The sequence below is a fragment of the Mixophyes fleayi genome, chromosome 4 (assembly GCF_038048845.1).
Source record: "Mixophyes fleayi isolate aMixFle1 chromosome 4, aMixFle1.hap1, whole genome shotgun sequence".
Classification (NCBI taxonomy): domain Eukaryota; kingdom Metazoa; phylum Chordata; class Amphibia; order Anura; family Limnodynastidae; genus Mixophyes; species Mixophyes fleayi.
In genome coordinates this window covers 17,729,036-17,748,934 of record NC_134405.1, presented here as the reverse complement: position 1 = coordinate 17,748,934, position 19,899 = coordinate 17,729,036, and the positions used below count along the sequence as shown (strand labels likewise).

The window sequence follows — 19,899 nt, the reverse complement described above, 5'->3', positions numbered from 1 at the left end:
ATTTTTTATTGATGATCATTTTTGATCAGCAGGCACTAATTAAATATGTGATGAGCACAAGAGTGCTCTGCACAGGGGTGAGAAAAGACTCAGAGGCAAAGGGGTTATTTAAAGATAGCATTCTAGTCATCAAGCCAAATCAGTTAGCAAGGTAGTTTCAGCTGCCTCATCCTTTGTAATCTTATCATTAAGGTTTGTGGTCTGTCACACATTTTAAACACTTATTTGGTCTTTTAATGGATGATACTGTTTTTTGCAACCAAAAACTTCAACGTGTGTCGTCAATGTTTTCTCTGCCTCTGTTATGAAATTTTACAATAATAGTATACCGTGTTGGGGATTCTGATCAATGAAATTTGGTGTAAGTTACATCATGGGGCTGGTTGCTCCAAGGAGAGAACCACTTGACTGAGTAAACTATCAGAGACACAAAACATCCCCGACCAAGCTGATTAGTCCTGAGAGGATGGGTTGTGATTGTAAAGGGCAAACCACTTTTACACTCACAGTTTTTCATTGAATACTTTCTTTCATATGTCCCTACTTTACAATCTTGGTTTAGCAATTGGCCGGAGACCCTATTTATACACATTTACCTTCAGTTTAAGCAAAAACATTTATGGAAAAGAGAATTTATATGTAGACATAAACCAATGTAATTAAACATCCAAAGTCATCACAGTTGCACCTCTGGTAACATAGTGGTACTGCAGGCCTGATACAAAATAGGATCAGAGTGCTAACAATAACCCCATCATCATCAACCATCATCATCACCATTTATTTATATAGCGCCACTAATTCCGCAGTGCTGTACAGAGAACTCACTCACATCAGTCCCTGCCCCATTAGGGCTTACAGTCTAAGGGCTAGATTTACTAACCTGCGGGTTTGAAAAAGTGGGGATGTTGCCTATGGCAACCAATCAGATTCTAGCTTTCATTTATTTAGTACCTTCTACAAAATGACAGCTAGAATCTGATTGGTTGCTATAGGCAACATCCCCACTTTTTCAAACCCGCAGCTTAGTAAATCTGGCCCTAAGTTTCCTAACACACACACACAGACAGAAAGACACAGACTATGGTCAATTTTTTAGCAGCCAATTAACCTACCAGTATGTTTTTGGAGTGTGGGAGGAAACCAGGGCACCCGGAGGAAACCCACGCAAACACGGGGAGAACATACAAACTCCACACAGATAAGGCCATGGTCGGGAAATGAACTCATGACCCCAGTTCTGTAAGGCAGAAATAAGTAAGGCTAACCACTACGCCACCGTGCTGCCCAACCAGACTCATACCATTCCAATCTATTTTGCACACAGTAGCTAGACTGATTTTCCTTGAATATAGTTCTTCCACTGCTGTTCCGCTCAACAATTATTTATATTGCGCCAGCAAATTCCATTGTGCTTTAAAATTGGGATATATTTCCATTATATATTTAATGAGAGCATCAATTTCCAGAACCACCCTCTTAACCTTCCCAGGCTATTTAACCCTACTACCATCCTCTACACAACTCACACAAAATGCACATGGGTTCTTTCTATACTCAATTAACCCTCTGCAATGCTCTTCATTTTAGACTCTCAAATCCAAAATCAGTGCAAGACTAGTGACCAGAGCTCAGTCCAGGAAGAAAATATGTTACTGGACCCCAGAAGATGCCAGTTCCTCATTTATAACCCCCCCTCCCATAGTTTCCTTAATTTTCCATGTATGTTTTTTATCTGTTATGTGTTTATTTGATTAATAAAATTCCTAATAAACTATTTTCTACTGTTATCTAATATATTAGAACATATTAAAGCCTCAGTATTTAATATAGCAAAATGCTGTGTTGTTTAATCAGCGTGGCTATTTTAAGAGACAAGACAAACATGAGAAATGTACTGATTAATATGAGATCCAAAAAGCCTAGGTATTCATTAACCCAGTGTCATAGAGGTTGGGTCATAATGACCAGGGGCATTTTAAACTATGTTTATCTTTTTTTGCTTAGTTATACAACATTGCCAAACCTCTCAGTAGCTGGAGTTAAGACCACTTCCTTAATAATGAGGAGATGATCCAACACTACCAAGGGTATTTTACGTAATGTTATGTAGCAGTCAGAATAATCAAGTGTACAGTAGACAAACATGTAAACTAAATGTCTTACGTTGTATTATGAAGTGTCAGTGTATGTGGGTGACCCATATAAAATGTAGCATGCAAAGTGGTTGAGACTATTCTTTATTATACGACAGCCTATATAACTAGTATCACATTCAAATCTTAAGCATATTGTTAGATGACTCAGAAGTAAGCTATGATATGAAGTGGGAGACTACTCCCTATGCAACACATATATTTGAGTCAAATGTAAAATTATATTGTACAAGTTAACCCGTGCATGATACTCATGCATTCTAGTCAAATCAAGCTACTTTAGGTGTTAAAAATGTTCTTGTCATGCATTTGGGGCTAGGCCAGGCCTCCTTAGGGGAAGAGCGTTACTTCCCGACGTAAGCGCCCTTTTTTAACGTGGTTTTGTCCACATGTCACCACCTCATCATTCTTCTCCATCAACTCATCCTTCATCTTTATCGCCACATCCTTAATCTCCATCGTCTTACTGTTCTAAAACCTCTCGATACACATCATTTCTGCTAAACACCTTGTCGCTGTGCTTAATCAGTCTTCCTTGAAGGGCAGTATTCATAACCTGCACTTTCACATCACTGCTTCTCCGTACTTGTGAAAATGCAACATACAATTGTCCATGACCAAACACAGGCACTGGTAAATAAATACCCACACGGTCAAGAGTTTGAGCCCTCAACTGGTAAATTTAGCCTTTACTACCCCTCCCACGGGGGGAAGGGAGGATGATGGAAGTTAACTGACTTCACTATTATAATTTTTTTGTTAAATAATGTCAGTATGCCAAATTTCAGGTCAATTGGATGAGCCCTTTCTGAGAAAATAGTTTTTTCCACACACACACACACTAACACACGCCGCTAGGCTTGTATATATTTGATAACGAATTATGACTTGCTAAAATATACTAAATTTCTTTACCTAATAAGACATAGGAATCACAATTAAAAGCCTAAAATACATCTGCAATGGTAAAATATTCAAATGGTCAAAATTACACACAGAGAAATATATCAGAAAAATATCCGTCATTGAGAATCAGTGGCACTATATAAATAAATGGTGGTGATGATAATGATGATGAGTATAAATCATAATGTTACAAGGTAAACAGAAAAAAACATAATGGAGTCAAAGTTGCAAGAAACAACAAAGTCCTATTTTGCATAGGCTAAGTTCTAAATAATGAGGTTTGACACCCCAATACTTGCTGTTTTTAATTGTCCCAAGGAGTTGTAGTTCTTTCAAGTTGCCAGCACTTGCAAGCAGAGATGGTGTAGCAGCTCCTTTAGTTTGCTAGTTAGAAGTCCTGCGTGTGTTCCACAGTTGAGCGCACTCCTACTTCCTGTGTGCCACCTGTAGTGAGGGTGCATGCCCAACGTGTTTCGTCAGTATGGTGATTTCTTCAAGGATATGTGTGGCTGGATCACGTATAAATAACTTATTTGTGGCTGGATTATGTACAATTTACATATTGTAGAAATGTATTATAATTATGAGTGCAGTGTACCTCTGTATATCATTGCAAATGTACTTATCTTTTTTATATTGGTATGTGTTTTGCATGGAAATGTATTGACTTCTGAGACAGTATGTCATGTTTGCATTGTTTAGCTTCAAGAAGAAATCCTCATTAAGGCTAACTAGACCTTTTTTCTGTGAAGTGACAAACATTTGCTTTAGCCTAAATGCACCGCAGGAGGTCGTTACCTTTCTTTCATGTGTAGTTTTCATCCTGTATCTTAGAAACTGTCTGAAGAAAGCAACCAGCAAGTTTAGGATATAACAGATAGGTGTACGTTTTGTTAACTTTGGATTGCAATCCATGTTTGGAGAACATATTGCACCTGAACAGTCAGCAAAAAAATAAAAACAACAAAATAGAGATAAGTAACATAACATAACATAAGAAGACACAACTAAAACAAAGTAAACAAAGAGGATGAAAAGATAGGAAGTAGAGAGGACATTGCTTGCAAGAGTCAACATTCAAGACGATTAAGGATAGTAGGGGTAGAAGGAAGTTAGGGAAGGGAAGTGAGAAGCAAAGGTAGGTGGAGCGAGAGTAAGGAGCTGTGTAGGATGCTGCAAGGCAGCGAATGGAGATAATAGGGGTGGAGAGAAAGGAATGGAAGGGGCAAGTGGAGCATGATGTAGGATTTTATAAATGACTGTAACCAACTTGCATTGTATTCTGGATGGTATGGAAAGCCAATGGTGGGCTCAGCAAGGGGCACAGTGGAAGAGGAACTTGAGGTGAGGAAGATTAGTCGTGATTCTACATTCAGGACAGACTGCATGGGGAGACCGATATTTGTCAAGCAGGCCAGAGGGGAGAAGATTGCAATAATCAAGTCGGGAGACGATGAAAGCATGGATGATAATCTTGGTGACATACAGGAGAGGAATGTGTGAATCTTGGATGTGAGGAGTGAAATTGACGGCAGAGTAAATGATGACTGCTAAACATCACGTGTGGGATACAGGGGAAAGGGTGACACCATCAACCTTAAAGGATGTAGGAGGAGGGGATGTGACACTGGGTGGTGGAAAGATTATTAGCTCAGTTTTGTATATAATGAGCTTGAGGTAGCATCCAGCTATCAAGGTGGAGAAGACAGAGAGGCAATCGAACACACTGGAGAGGAGAGAGGGAGAGACGTCAGGGTAGAAAAGGTAGATTAGAAAGTCATTGGCATGAGGTGATATTGGAGGCTGAATGAGTGGATGAGTTGACCAAGAGAGGAGGTGTAAAGGGGAAAAAAGTAATGGGCCATGAACAGAACATTTTATAGATAAAAACCAAGCAAGCAAATGTGAAAAAATATTATATCCTTACTTACCTTAACATTTACCTTAACATTCAATGACAGCCCTCCCAAATTCACCACAATACACAAATATATGTACTGTCATCAAGTTCTGACACAGTTGAGATAGAGCTTTGGGGGACCCCCAACAATTAGAGGGATAGGAAAGGAACAAGTACCAGAGGATGAGACACTAAAATAATGGTCAGAGAGGTAGGTGTTAAACCAAGAAAGGACAGCACCAGAAAGAACAAAAGAGTGCAGGGTGTCAAGGAGGGGAGCATGGACAGTTGTGTCAAAATAAAAGAGAGGTAAGGGAGCAAGAGCAGGGATAAATGACCCTTCGACTTAGCCAAGTGTAGATCATTGGTGACTTTGGTAAGGGCAGTCTCAGTGCAGTGGATGGGATGAAAGCCTGATTGTATGAGATAATAGAGAGAGTGAATGTGAGAAAGTGTAATAAATGTTTGTAAACTTTTGTAGCCGTTAGAGAAGTTTGGAAAGAAATGGGAGTAGGGATATAGAGCGGTAGCTGGAGAGAGAGGCTTTCTTGAAAATAGGAGTGGTGAGCCTGTGCTTTTTGGTGGACGGTTGAGATGGACAGGTTGAAAAGATGCAGGTGATTGCAAGTGTTAGATGAGAGAGAATGGAGGAAGCAGGAAGGAGCAGAATCAAGAGAACAGGTTGAGAGGGAAGAGGAGGAATAGAGTGAGAGGACATCAGAGTCCGTGACAGGAAAGAAGGTGGACAGGGTGACAAGGTTCTTTGAAATGGGCTGGGGTGAGGGAAGGGATAGTTGTAAGGAGGACATGTCATGACAGATGGAGTCAAGTTTCCCCTTCAAGAAGAAGTGATGTATGTGTTTTTAAAAGAAGGGAATGTCAGATAATAGAGTCAAGTTTGTTAACTCTAGTGCAGACGGACCGGCAAGTCTAATCAGATCAAAAGGTAATGATAATAAATTTGCACATATGGTTTATAAGAAATAATCTTGGCAAAAGGGCATTTAGCTTGACACTGATTTGATAATTGTTAACTATGTGCACCTCTACTCAAATAAGGTGCCTGCCTGATCAAAACATGTTAAAATGAAGCCCTATCTCTGAGGTTTGGAGACGTTAATTCTCTTAACTAGAGATGCTCAGGCTCGGTTCCCTGAGATCCAAACACACCCGAACTTAGCAGAGTACTTTCGCATGGCCTCCGAATTGAAAACGAGGCAAAACATCCTCGTTATGTTGTCGGATCTCACGAGTTTTGGATTCTATAAGTACCGCCCTCTATGGCGATCCAGCGCCATTTTATAAAGGGACACAGAAAGGGTAGCACAGTTCTTGGCAGTCTCTAGTGCAGTTGGGCAGCATCATAGATAGAAAAAAAAGAGGAGGGGTAGCAGTGTTCTTCAAAGTTGTCAGTGACATTCAGGAGAGCTCCATTGCTAATCGTCATTGCTGAAATAGAAATAATAGGTCTGTCAGGCTTGGTCTTCCAAATCTGCAGTCACATTGTACTGTGTTATATAGGTAACACACAAAGTGGAGAGCTCCATTGCTAATTGTCATTGCTGAAATACAAATAATAGGTCTGGCAGGCTTGGTCTTCTAAATCTGCAGTCTTTGTTTGAAAGTGTATGTAAATAATATCGTGACATGTAAGGTGGTCAAAATTGACTGCACATGACTTGAAATTACTGTTAATGAGGTTAATAACAATGTGGGGGTAAAAAAAACAAAAATATGTGATTTTAGCAAAAAAAAATAGGTATTTTAGAAAAAAAATTGGGATCCAAAACCTAAACACGCAAGGGCAGTTTTGGCAAAACCAAAACACAAAGTTAATCCAGGTCCAAAACCAAAACCAGAACCAGAACACGGGGGTCAGTGAACATCTCTACTCTTTACTAGTATAAGACAGTATGGTCTTGCATAAGCACATTCCAAGAGGCATAAATACATTAAGAACATAAACATATTCATGTCTTGTAAAACCTAGTTTATGAAAAAACAGAATCATGTAGGTACATTATGGCTGCTAGACCCCATTTTGTTAAACAGATTGCATATTCAGATTTCACCTTTCTCAATCCCACACTCTATTACTTTCAGTAATTCTCATAGAATCCAATATTCAGGACTTTTTTCCCTTACCTGATATTAATCTTTGTCCTTCTTTACTTGCTTAAGGCATCAAATAGTATAGAAAAGTATCTAATAATTACATAACTAATCAATAGATCCACAAGACCTATTACTATATACTGTACTATACCTGACATCCATTAAGATAAACCTGCACCCAGCCATGAAAGGATCCCATGTTTGTTTGATAATTTCCCTTTTGTCTTTCTACAATTTTTGATAAAAATCTTTTAAATATGTGCTGTTGATCAGAAATAAAAGTACAACACTCAAGGCCTATTAATTTACATACTACTACTTTCTCTACTAATTCCTCTGGCATACTAAGTTTTGGAGGGTGAAGGTGGGCAGACAAGGTGGAGGCAGGGGGACAGAAGGGAATGCCTTTCACAATGTGTAGGAAAACAGGTCCACTGGGCGGGACCTGGAGGTGGAGGTGATGGAAAGGGGTTTGACAGTAGAGTTTCCATTGGTGATACTAATGGGGATGTTGAAGTAAAATTGTTGCGGAAGTGGGAGGTAGAGCCAAGGGGGGGAGGTGGTAGATAACTGCAACAGGGAGGTGGAAAGGGGAGAAAAAAATATGATGTGAGTCTCAAAGGAAGAGAAGGAGAGGGAGAGGACAGAGGGAACAACACTGAAGATGTAGTTTGGAGATGAAAGGATGTCTATGTCATCCCCTTGGTGGCTACTAGGGCAAAGAGTTTGTATAAAAGATAAACCACCAAAGGAGAGGGAAGCAGTGGACACAGTTGATGGTAACAGGTTAAAGGAGCAAGAGAGAAAAAGGTCATGGATTGGAGAAGCTTCTTAGAGACAGATCTTGCATTCCATTGCACACCATTGCTTAGAATGCACATAAAGTACTTGGTGCAGGGCTTGAGATTGCAATTGAAAACTAGGGCACATTGCTTACTGTTTACCCTCTCTTCAAGGGAGACAAATCACTACCAAAAGATCCAATGTTTTCCACAGTAACTCAACCGTTCTATGTATTTTAACCAAAAACTCAGCAGGATGTATCAATGCAGGTAAAGGACACCATAGTATGAAAACTATCAACTGTCTTATTAAAATAGATTTTTCCCTAATGAAATAAATCTATACTAGACAACTCCATGCACTAAAACTATTTGTCACTTTATTCTTAAGCTCTGTCCAATTTTCGTTTTTTGCATTCTTGTCAGTGCTCAAGTAAATTCTGATATTTAATGCAATACATTTTCCACTGGAAACTTTGCATTGTTTTTAATAATGACTCGGATTGTTGGAAATTCACCAAGAGATCAGAACAGTTGGACCAATTAATTTTTGCAGATGACGCAGCAGCATACATTTCTTGGTACGACAGCTTTCTCGAAGTCAGCAAGAATTGTAGCCACAATTCAAGCATAATCATCTTATGTTGACAATACAACCCTATACTCAGACTCATGTACATTTAGTCCAGTGAGTCACAAGGTACAAAAATATCTTAATAGCAAAGGTGTATAACTAACCCATCAAAAGAAAGCCCTGTCTCACTCCTCTCAAGAAAGATATCAGGGCCTTTTTGTCTTTGCAATGTTCCATCCAACTTTAAACTTTTTATTATTTTTTAGATGCCATTATGATATATTCTGAAGATTTATAGACACACAGGGAACGTGTATAGATATTTTGGAGAACCTTCATCAACATTTTCAGTATGCCAACCATAACAAATGTGCCTTTGAAAAGGTCATAATTAATTTTCTGGGACATGTATTGACTTGCTAAGGAAATCAAATCATCTAGGTAAAACCAAGGCCATAGACCAGTGGCTGGTGTCCATTATGTTCCCAAATACCAATTCTAAGATACTGTTGAATCTACTACCTGTTCCAGCTCAATGGACTTTAATTATTAGTACTGCTCCTGTGGGACATTTCATTATCTCTGTAGTTGTGGATCATTTTTCCAAACAGACACATTTCTTTCCTCTTTGAGGACTACCCACTGATTCTAAAAGAGATCTACCAACTGCATGGATGTCCAGAGGACATCTCTAACCAAAGAGTCTAGTTCACCTCTGTGTTGTGAATGGTCTTTTGTAAAACTTTGTGTACCACTATTTATCTAATTTCTGCCTACCAGCCTTAGTCTAAAGGGAAGAAAGAATGAGTAAATCAGACTTCTGAGCAATATCTGTTTTAGCAACATGATAAAGGGACAGAGTTGTTATCGACAAATTAATCTGTGCATTATAATTCCATCTACAGTTACTCCAGTCAAAGTATTTGTTTCACCAATTATAGTTATCAACCATAAATATATCCAACCACAATTTTTGTTGATTGCAGTTCCAGAGGTGTATTCAAGTCTCCACTATGGAAAACTTCAATAACCCATGAAATGGAAGTCTTGTCAGCTGGAAGAACGAAGCCGTCCTCTTGGTGTAGGGGGGGGGGGGGGGGGGGTGGGGTGATATCATGTTTCACTTTCCATGTCATTTTACACTGTAACTTTATCCTTGGTTTTATGATCTTAGGAACAGTGGGGCTGCCCAGCTAGCCAATGAGCAGTAGTTTAGCTTGGTTCAGTCTACTGCTCACAATCCTCTGCATTCTGGGGGTATATGACTCAGGCAGTCAATTGCACTAACCTGCCAGCTTATTGTGCTTCTCAGCCATGATCATGTGCTTCATTGAATTATGATCCTTGAGCATGATCTTTCCCTGATTACCTTCTCCGGTTGTCTGACCCGAGCTTTGTCCACAGATTTCTCTAATCTCTGCTCTGAATATGGATTATTCATGGCTACATCTGTGAACCTACTCACTGCCACTTTTGATCCATCTGTCCAGCCTCTCCTTGCTTCCCCATGTGACATGTAACAGCTTGGTTCTAGTTTTATTTACCTGCCTGAAGAGTGCCTTGTTGGTTAACCTCCATGCATTAATGCCTTAGGTGTCGTACATGTACAATGAAGGGATTAAAGAAACCTGTTACTCAATTACTCTACCAATGTGAGCTTCACAGGTTGGGCATACTCAGAGGCCCATTACTGCGGCTTCCTTAAATCAATATTTAAGGAAGTGTGGGTACTCAGTTATTACAAATAAATGAATATAACCCCATATCTATCCATTGTGTATTTAATCTTCAGGAATAGGATGCCCGCTGGCACAATATAATTGCATAATTTGTATCTAAAAAATGTAACATACATCTAAGAAACATTTACAGAAAGCAAAAACTTTATTCTATTCACGCATTATCTCCCGCATTGACTAAGGCAATACCCTCCTTACTGGTCTTCCTGAACGAGACTCATACCATTACAATCTGTTTTGCACACAGTAGCTAGACTGATTTTCCTCGAATATAGTTCTTCCACTGCTGTTCCGCTCTGTCATTCCCTACATCGGTTGCCTGTTTCTTTCACCAAATCAAATTTAAAATGCTTCTGTTAACATACATGGACATCAACAAACATGCACAAACATACATCTCTTCCGTTGTCTAAAAATTACACCCAAATCGACACTTCCGTTCTGCTCAATATCTGTGTCTCTCATCCACTCTCATTACATGCTCTTATTCACAGTTACAGGAATGTTTTCAGCTAGTACTCATTTTGTGGAATGCCCTTCCTTGAACAACAAGACTTTACTCTAGCCTCCAAAGCTTCAAGCATTCTCTGAAAACCCACCTCTTCACGCAAGCTTATAAAATTCCTCAACCACCCTTTAACTACCCTTTTCAACTCAATTACCACCACTTTACGCTGATCACACAATAATTGCATGGGTTCTTTCTATACTTAATCAATCCTCTGGAATTCTCTTCATTTTAGTTCTCAATTCCTTATTCAGTGCCAGACTAATAAACTAGGTTTAGTCCGGGAAGAAAAAGTTCTACATGACCACTGAAGATACCATTTTCTAATTTGTATAACCCCTATAGTTACCTTAATTTTTCATTTTTGTTTGCTATGTGTTAGTTGTTTATTTATTCAATAATATTCCTAATACACTCTTTTTCTTTACTCATCTAATATATTAAAACATATTAAAGCCTCAGTATTTGATATTGCAAAAGACTGTGCTGTTTGGTCAATGTGACACTAATACAAAGCAAACATGAGAAAAATTCTGATTAATATGTGATCCAATAAGTTTAGGCATTCATTAACTTATTGGGCAAATAATAATAAAACAATACATCCCATTATATATACAATTTAGTTGAGGCATCACTGGGTTAGAGAACGTTTGCTCAGCACAACAATGGTGTCCAAGCACTCTAAACCTTGGGTGACCACCTTCTTGATCCTCTTCCTCTTTCTGCAAGGTAAGTGATTTCCTGGCCTTAGGTTGTCCCAGTAATATGCACTGAACGCAAAGAAGAAAATGACAATGAGCCCATGTAAGGTGAAGGATACTTATTTCTTCTTTGCTTTCAACTGTATCACTATTTTCATGTAAACATCACATTTTTAAATAGATTTTGGTATAAATTATTTTTTAACATAGCTGAAGATTTAAAATGAACAACACATCTGCTTTTATATTATTTGGTCAAATATTTTTTTCAAGGTATTATCATTGCTGTAGGAATTTTAAAAATATAATTTACTGTTCAACTGAAAGGCAGACAGACAAACAAGTAGATAGATAGATAGATATATAGATAGATAGATAGATAGATAGATAGACATGAGATATATAGACATGAGATAGATACCATAGTTTTAGATATTAGATAGATAGATACATATTAGATAGATAGATAGATAGACATATAGATATGAGATAGTTAAATATATATGAGATAGATAGACAGATATATGGGACAGATAGATGGATAGACATGAGATAGATAGATACCAGATATATAGATATGAGATAGATAGATACCAGATATATAGATATGAGATAGATAGATAAACATAGAAATATATATGAGTTAGCTAGACAGATAGATATAAAATAGATAGATAGACACAAGATATCTAGATATGAGAAAGATAGATACAAGATACATAGATATGAGATAGATATAGATATATATATATATATATATATATATATATATATATATATATATATATATATATATATATATATATATATAGATATATATATATATATATATATATATATATATATATATATATATATATATATATAAGTTAACTAGATAGATAGATATATATAGATAGATACTAGATATATAGATATGAGATATATAGATAGATAGATACTAGATAGATACCAGATGCTAGATAGATAGATAGATACCAGATATGTAGATACCATATATATAGATAGATAGATACCAGATATATAGATATTCAATAAATAGACATATATATAAGATAGATGGATAGTTAGATATTAGATAGATGGATAGATAGTCAGATACTAGATAGATATGATCAGGGCCGGACTGGGACTAAAAATCAGCCCTGGCATTTGAAGCATACAGGCCCACCTCTATTGATGAGCAGGAAAAAACTGTGTGCTGCCAAGGGCGTGGCCACATTATGTTAGGGGTGTGGTCAACATGGGGCATTGATACATACATAATAATAAAACATTACATTTATCAGACCCTCCCCATCCACATCATGCCACCCCCACCCCAGTAACACATTACAACACCCCAGTCCACTGTACTTATCTATGCTTCTGAAGCTGCTGACATCCATCAGGGTGGGAGCTTCCTGTAGAGTGAGCAGGGAAGCTCTTAGCCTCACAAGATTAATAAATCTCATGAGACTTAGAGCTCCTCGGCTTGCTCTTGCTCTGGTGTCCTGGCCAGGGATTGGGAGCAACCATCCGATTCCCCCTTCTAACCAGAGCTGGATTAAGGTTTGTGGGGCCCTAGGCACTTAAGACAGGGGGGCTCCTATAATGTAATATGGTTATTAGACACATTTTCAACGAGCACTACTGTTAGGTGCACACAGTTCTGCCTTCACAAGCAGTACAATGTGAAACAGGAAATACCTCTCAACTGTCCTTGCAGTCAGAACAAATCCTGACTAAGCGGAACAGTCACCCACCAAATTCAGGACAGTTGGCAGACTGTCCTGCTCTCTCCTACCTATCTCGTCATTGTTACCACTTGTGGCTGCTGGTGTCTTTAGATCAGTTGCTGCTTGTCTGATTCCTGGAATATTGGGGGCCCTATTTGGAAAAAAAAATGGGTTCATCAAATTTAGAAAACTCCAACCAGCACCGCAGTTAAATAAATATAGCACCCACGTTTTAAAATTAGGCTTCACTCCAGCCCCAACATTAAAAATATATTAAATAATAATATATAAAACCTATTTCCCTCCCTACATACAGCCCCAGCAATAAATTAATAGTATTTACATTTCATAAACATACCTATTTCCTGTAACCATCGCTGCCATTAAATTCATAGTCACATTTAATAAAGAGACCTCATTTTCCCCAAACTCACCCCCACATTTAATAGCCCCCAAACCACCCCATCTTAAATTAATAGTCCCCACTTTTACATTGCCCCACCATCACCCCACAATTAAAACAACACCCATTAATTAGCCAAATTAACCACCATCTGCCTCACACAAACTGCATTGATAAAAGCTCCTTGTGCCATCACACACACATTACTGTGCCCCTTTATCATCACCACACTGTGCCTCCTTATGATCACACTGTGCCCCTTTATCACAACCACATTATGCCCCCTTGTGATGGCACTGTGTCCTCCATGCTGCTTTTTGCCCACTTCATCACACTCTGCCACACTGCTGTTGCCCCTCTTCACACTCTGCCATGCTGCTTTTGCCCTTCTCCACCACCCTGTGCCATTCTGCTCCCCCCTTTCTTCATCACCCTGTGCCTCTTCTTTCATCTTTATTTTCTTTACTTCTCCTTTCTCTCTTCTGTCTTCTTTCTTTTCTCTTCTGTGTGCCGATCCTCACTGAACGCTGGGTGTGACGCGATGACGTTACACCTGACATTCAGTGCACATGGAGAAGGGACGCCGGGGTCGCGATCATGTGAGTATTTGAATAATCACATGATCACAGTGCCGGAGCCAAACCTCAACCCACCCCCCCCCCTCTAAGTTAAAAAAAATAATAAAAAAAATTGAGAGTGAGGAGGGGGGGCTCCGGCGCCGTGGTCATCTGAGTATACAAATACTCACATGATCGCTGCTACAGTCATTGGCCCCTCTGGCAATTGCCAGAGGTGCCAGATGGCCAGTCCGGCCATGGATATGAGATTGATAGATTGATAGATAGATACTAGTTATATAGATATGAGATAGATAGATAGATAAATAGATAGATAGATAGATAGTTGTCAGATATATAGATATGATAGATAGATACTAGTTATATAGATATGAGATAGATAGATAAATAGATAGATAGATAGATAGTTGTCAGATATATAGATATGATAGATAGATATTAGATAAATAGACAGATAGATATGAGATAGATAGACAGATATATATGAGTTAGCTATATAGACAGATAGATATAACATAGATAGATAGATAGAAAGATAGATAGATAGATAGATATGAGATAGATAGATAGATAGATAGATAGATAGATAGATAGATATGAGATAGATATGAGATAGATAGATAGATAGATAGATATGAGATAGATAGATAGATAGATAGATAGATAGATAGATAGATAGATAGATATGAGATAGATGCATAGAATGATAAATATTAGATAGATAGATATTAGATATATAGATATGAGAGAGAACATTTTTTTTTGTGGAACTACAGGTCGCACAAAGGCGTGAATGTCAGGCCATGCTGGCACTTGTGGTACTCTAAATCCCAGCCAGGCCTGGCTGTCATAAGCAGTCTGGGTATGCTGGTGCTTGCAGCATGCCCAGACTGTTTATGGCAGCCCAGCATAGATGGGACTTGTAGTTCCACAAACAAAATGTTTTTTTTTTACATTCTATCACCTTTATTACTCTACACCGATCGCCCACGGGTGTAGAAAGAGTTGTTCCTAGAGATTTTTTTTTATGACCTCAATCCCTAGGGAATGCAGCCCAGCACTAAACAGCCTGGGGTTGGTTTGTCATTATGGCAGGGATACCCCTGCCACATGTCCCCCTGCTATAGTGTCAATCACCCCGGCTGGTTTCCCTAGTGGTGGTTGCATGAAAATCGGAGGGACCCCAAGTTAAATCTTTTCCCGATTTGCGTGCAACCAGCATTAGGCTGGCAGCACTAGGTTTAATAGTGCTTGGGTGGGGGAACCCCACGCATTTTTCTTCAATATTTATCTATTATTAAACATAATACAGGATGCAGGTCCTGCAGCTCAATTCTGTATTGTTAGTTGTGTGAAATGTAATGTCTGTTACATTGGTGCTGTCATTTCCAGCGCTGCATTTTAGAATGCCATCCCTGTTGCCCAATGTTAATAGAACAGGAGGCACAATGAAAGAATCTAGAAAACTAAATTTATCTTTTTAGAGGTATAAAAAGATTTAGGGCTAGATTTACTAAGCTGCGGGTTTGAAAAAGTGGGGATGTTGCCTATAGCAACCAATCAGATTCTAGCTTTCATTTATTTAGCACCTTCTACAAAATGACAGCTAGAATCTGATTGGTTGCTATAGGCAACATCCCCACTTTTTCAAACCCGCAGCTTAGTAAATCTAGCCCTTAGATTTATCTGGCTGTGGACAATTGCTTTTGCAATCAGCTGCATGTATTTATGTTTCATTGTAAGGTATTCTGGGACTGGGTGTCAGTCCTGGTTTATGACACCTCTGTCGTAGAAGAGTGATAAAAGCTACCCTTGGCCTTTCAAACTCCTTTATACATCTGGGACTGTGCTTCTCTATGTCCCAGTTAATGTACCTGATATGGTGTTGTAATGCTGTGTTCTGCATTTTCTGGGCCTAAACAAAAGTAAACCCATTAAACCTGCAATATAGAGTATCGAAGCTGGTGAGCTAGTTCCACCAGCTGATGTTCGTAATACTGAGGGGAGTCAGGTCATAGAGACTCATAAATAATTCATTCTAGCGTTCATTTATTTAGTACATTCTACAAAATGACAGCTAGAATCTGATTGGTTGCTATAGGCAACATCCCCACTTTTTCAAACCCGCAGCTTAGTAAATCTAGCCCACAGTATAAATACCCCTCTCACACACACACACACACACACACACACACACAGTATATATGCCCCTCTCACACACACACATACATGTAAAATCTTTAACAGACACAGATTTGGACATTCAATAGATGATAATGTTTTGTGCCAGCAAACAATGACTTGTGGTCAAAATGGAGTAAAACACATGTGACCAAATCACTTCTCTGCTTCAGGTTTGAACATTTTCCACAATAGTATACCGTTTTGGGGGATCTGATCAAAGGTATTTGGCATACATTATTTCACGTGTTGATTGCTCTCTGGAGAGAACAATTTGACTTAGGAAGCTATAAGAGACACACCACGTCTGGCCAAGCTACTCAGTCCTGTGAGCATGAGTCATGATGGATAAAGCTGAAGTGGATGACTTGGAGAGTAGATTAGTGAGGGGAAAAAGAAGTTGATGAACAGGCAAACAAGCAAGACTCAAGTCACCAAAAAAAGAGAAAAGAAACCCAAATCCAAACTTTACTTGTGCAAAGCTTGGTAGGTGTGAGGGCATTACAAAGGCTTCATAGAAATGATGTCTCCTATTACTAGGTATCTTCACCTACAGCATACATCCTGACTTTACACTGTTACATAACTGTGTTGTATCATCCAGTATGCTTTTGTCTTCTGCCACCTGTGGTCTGCAGTCGGTAATGTTGTGAATCCTCACTAGATAGAGTGGCGGACTATCCTACTGCCTATGCGAAAATCCACATAGAGTAAAGTACAAAGCATTTCTATATTTACATGTCTTAAATAATTAGTGTGAGGAAATGTCATATTTTTCTTTCATGTGTCTCTATTGTACATTCTTGGTGTAGCAGATATCCAGAGAGCCTATTTATACGCATTTACCTTCAATATAGGCACATTTTATATGGAAAAGAGAATTTATACGCAATCATAAGCCAATGTAAGAAAAAACGAATATATCTTAATGAAGGCATAACTCAGGCTCTAATAAGAGTTGAAAAAGGAAAAGTCTTAAATTTAGATGGTGGTCCAAAATTTGAAATAGACAGTAAATTGAGGCTATGGGCCTGAGTCATTAAGGAAAGTAAGGCTAAAAAAGGAATTTTTTTTATTTAGGACAAACCATGTTACAATGCAAGAGGGGTAAATTAGTTTATTATTTTGAATATAAGATAAATATTGTGTTTTTTTCATGTAGCACACTAATATGTGATAGGTTTATATTTACACTGATATTTAAAGTTGATCTAGGACATGCCCTACCCCAACTATAAATCTGTCCCCACATTGTAAATTTACCTCCCTTCCAATGCAATATGGTTTTGCCCAGGTGCAAAGTTACTCTTTTATTATGCTTTACTCTCCTTAATGACTCAGACCCTATGTGCCTACTCTAGCTGATATGTGCATTCTTTGGATGGTTCGCAATCACACATAATGACAGGCAAAGCACCTACAGGGAAAGACATCAAATAGCCGGACAAAGACAAATATGGTGATGAAATATGCACATTTGTGCAAATATAAATGTGTCACAATTCAGCATTTTTTGGTGCTAGTATTGATTTCTAGAGCGTCTACTTTGCAGTAAATTCTATTAAAATATAATAAATGTAACGCTTCTATATATTTGTTTGTAGGGAACAACTGTAAAAACCCATTGGGTGGCACATGGAACGACAGGATGAAAGATATCTTGGTCAGTATCACAGCCAAGATTCCCCCCATTGAAGGTATACCAGTTGGACAAATCATAAGTATGCTTCTAAAGGCCTTCTGGCCAGCTTCTGAAAAAGATATCTGGAGTCTCATAAAAGACCAAGTGGAAGGATTGATAGATCAGAAGATCCTTGAATTTGAACTTCAGGAGAGAAATAATGAGATACGTGCTCTACAGAAGACCATGGAGATGTATGTTGAAGCTCAGATTAAAGAAAAAGGTTCATTAATGTCTTCCATGATCCATGCAAGTAATGAACTATTCTACAAGCTTACATTGTCTAATAACTCTGTGCAACTAATCCCTCTAGTGGTCACACATAGTACTGAACATTTAATGATTTTAAAGGAGAGGCTTCTTCATGGAAAGAAAATGTATGATGAGGACAACACAGATGTCTGGTTAAACGATCTTGAGAAACAAATTTCTACATATAAAGATTACATGAAAACAACTTACTCCAAATGGGTAGATTGGAGAAAGGCTAAAATCACTCTAGATGTAGGTTGTAATACCTATCCCACTGCCATTCCCCCATTTTTTAGATTTGAGGCATATGGGATAGTCACTGATCAACTGACCAAAGAAACAGTAAAGTATGTGCATGGTGATATGATGGGCACAAATGATAAGAATTATTTTAGAAAAATATGTGAGGCTGTGAAGAAAAACATGTTCGGTCTCCGGAATGGAGAACTCCTGCAGATAATGGTATCAACCCTGTATCTGGATAACTTCATCCCTGACAAGGAAGATAATCCCTCTGTCATACCACCAGCCATGTCCATAGCAAGTTTTGGTCCCATCTCACCAAGCATTCAGATTATAAGAAGTCATAAGTTTATCCTATACGGACCAGGTAATGATAACACAAATGGCGAAGTTACTAAGATTAATGTTCGAGAATGGAATATTATCGATGGCTTCCAGGTCATTTACAACACCCACTCTGGATCATTTGTGGGAAACAGAGGGGGTGGCTTGCTACATGAGGTCCAATTAAATAACAGACGTGCCAGATCACTAAGATTTTGTGATAATAACTGTAATATGGTTGAAGTTACAATTGATTTCTCAGATGGGGAATCTACTGGGCGTCTGGGAAACCGTGGTGGATGGATTGTTTCATGTGTTAACACAGGAGGGATAGACACATATGGACTATACAATGTTCGTTTGGCAGGAGGTGGCTGTGCCAATGGACTGTATCAGATCGAGTTAGATTACAAAGCCTATCCCACCAAACCTTCTCAAATCGACTCACATAACTTATACTCTGTGGACTTTACCGATAAACGTTTAAAATACAAGTCAGTAATAGGGAAGGAGAATAGCCACCACCACCACCACCACATGAAGACCTTCTAAACAAAAATAAATATCTCATCAGAAATACTTTGTCATTTGGTGATTCACAAGCATAAAAATAAAAGCTCTGCTTTGTATTAGCAAGATTCTCCATAAGAACATATTAAAAAAAAAAATAATAATGCCATAATACTCTAATTGCAATAAAATGAATGCTGTGAAGAAATCAGTCTCCAATATGTTTTGTTCAGAGGATCACATAACGAAACCAAACATGTAAAATGTTCCTCTATGATTTTAACATAGTTAACATACATTATACAGTTCTATCAGATACATTTCATATATCTAAATGTAATGGCCAGATTAATGCAAAGTCTGGTGTCTTGGGAACTAGGATAACATAAAAGAAGGTTCCCTTTCAAATCTCATTATGTCTAATTGGTCTCTCTGGGCATGATCACAATGTCCACAAGGAGTGTTCTCTACAAGTATATAAATATATACAGTTGTGCATTATTAGAGTGTAGACTATAGGTGGAAAAACCGGAAAATAATATTTTCTTTATTAATTTGACTAACCTGGAAATTCCACATAGATGAATAATGATAATCGGCTGAGGGAATAATAATGAAGTAAGTA

The 19,899-nt window shown here is 38.3% G+C and overlaps 1 protein-coding gene across 1 annotated transcript; it reads left to right on the top strand.

The window, feature by feature from the left end:
• The first annotated feature begins 11,291 nt into the window (after window positions 1-11,291).
• LOC142149688 (pesticidal crystal-like protein Cry17Aa) lies at window positions 11,292-19,482 on the top strand. The gene is made up of 2 exons (XM_075205001.1): window positions 11,292-11,412; window positions 17,869-19,482. Exons 1-2 carry the CDS (start codon window positions 11,349-11,351, stop codon window positions 19,314-19,316), a joined length of 1,512 nt encoding a protein of 503 aa, XP_075061102.1. The 5' UTR covers window positions 11,292-11,348; the 3' UTR covers window positions 19,317-19,482.
• Window positions 19,483-19,899: the final 417 nt, after the last annotated feature.

Coding starts and splice junctions, on each gene's coding strand:
- LOC142149688 (XM_075205001.1), top strand. CDS start 11,349: ATGGTGTCCAAGCACTCTAAACCTTGGGTGACCACCTTCTTGATCCTC. Junction 11,413..17,868: donor CCTCTTCCTCTTTCTGCAAG/GTAAGTGATTTC, acceptor ATTTGTTTGTAG/GGAACAACTGTAAAAACCCA.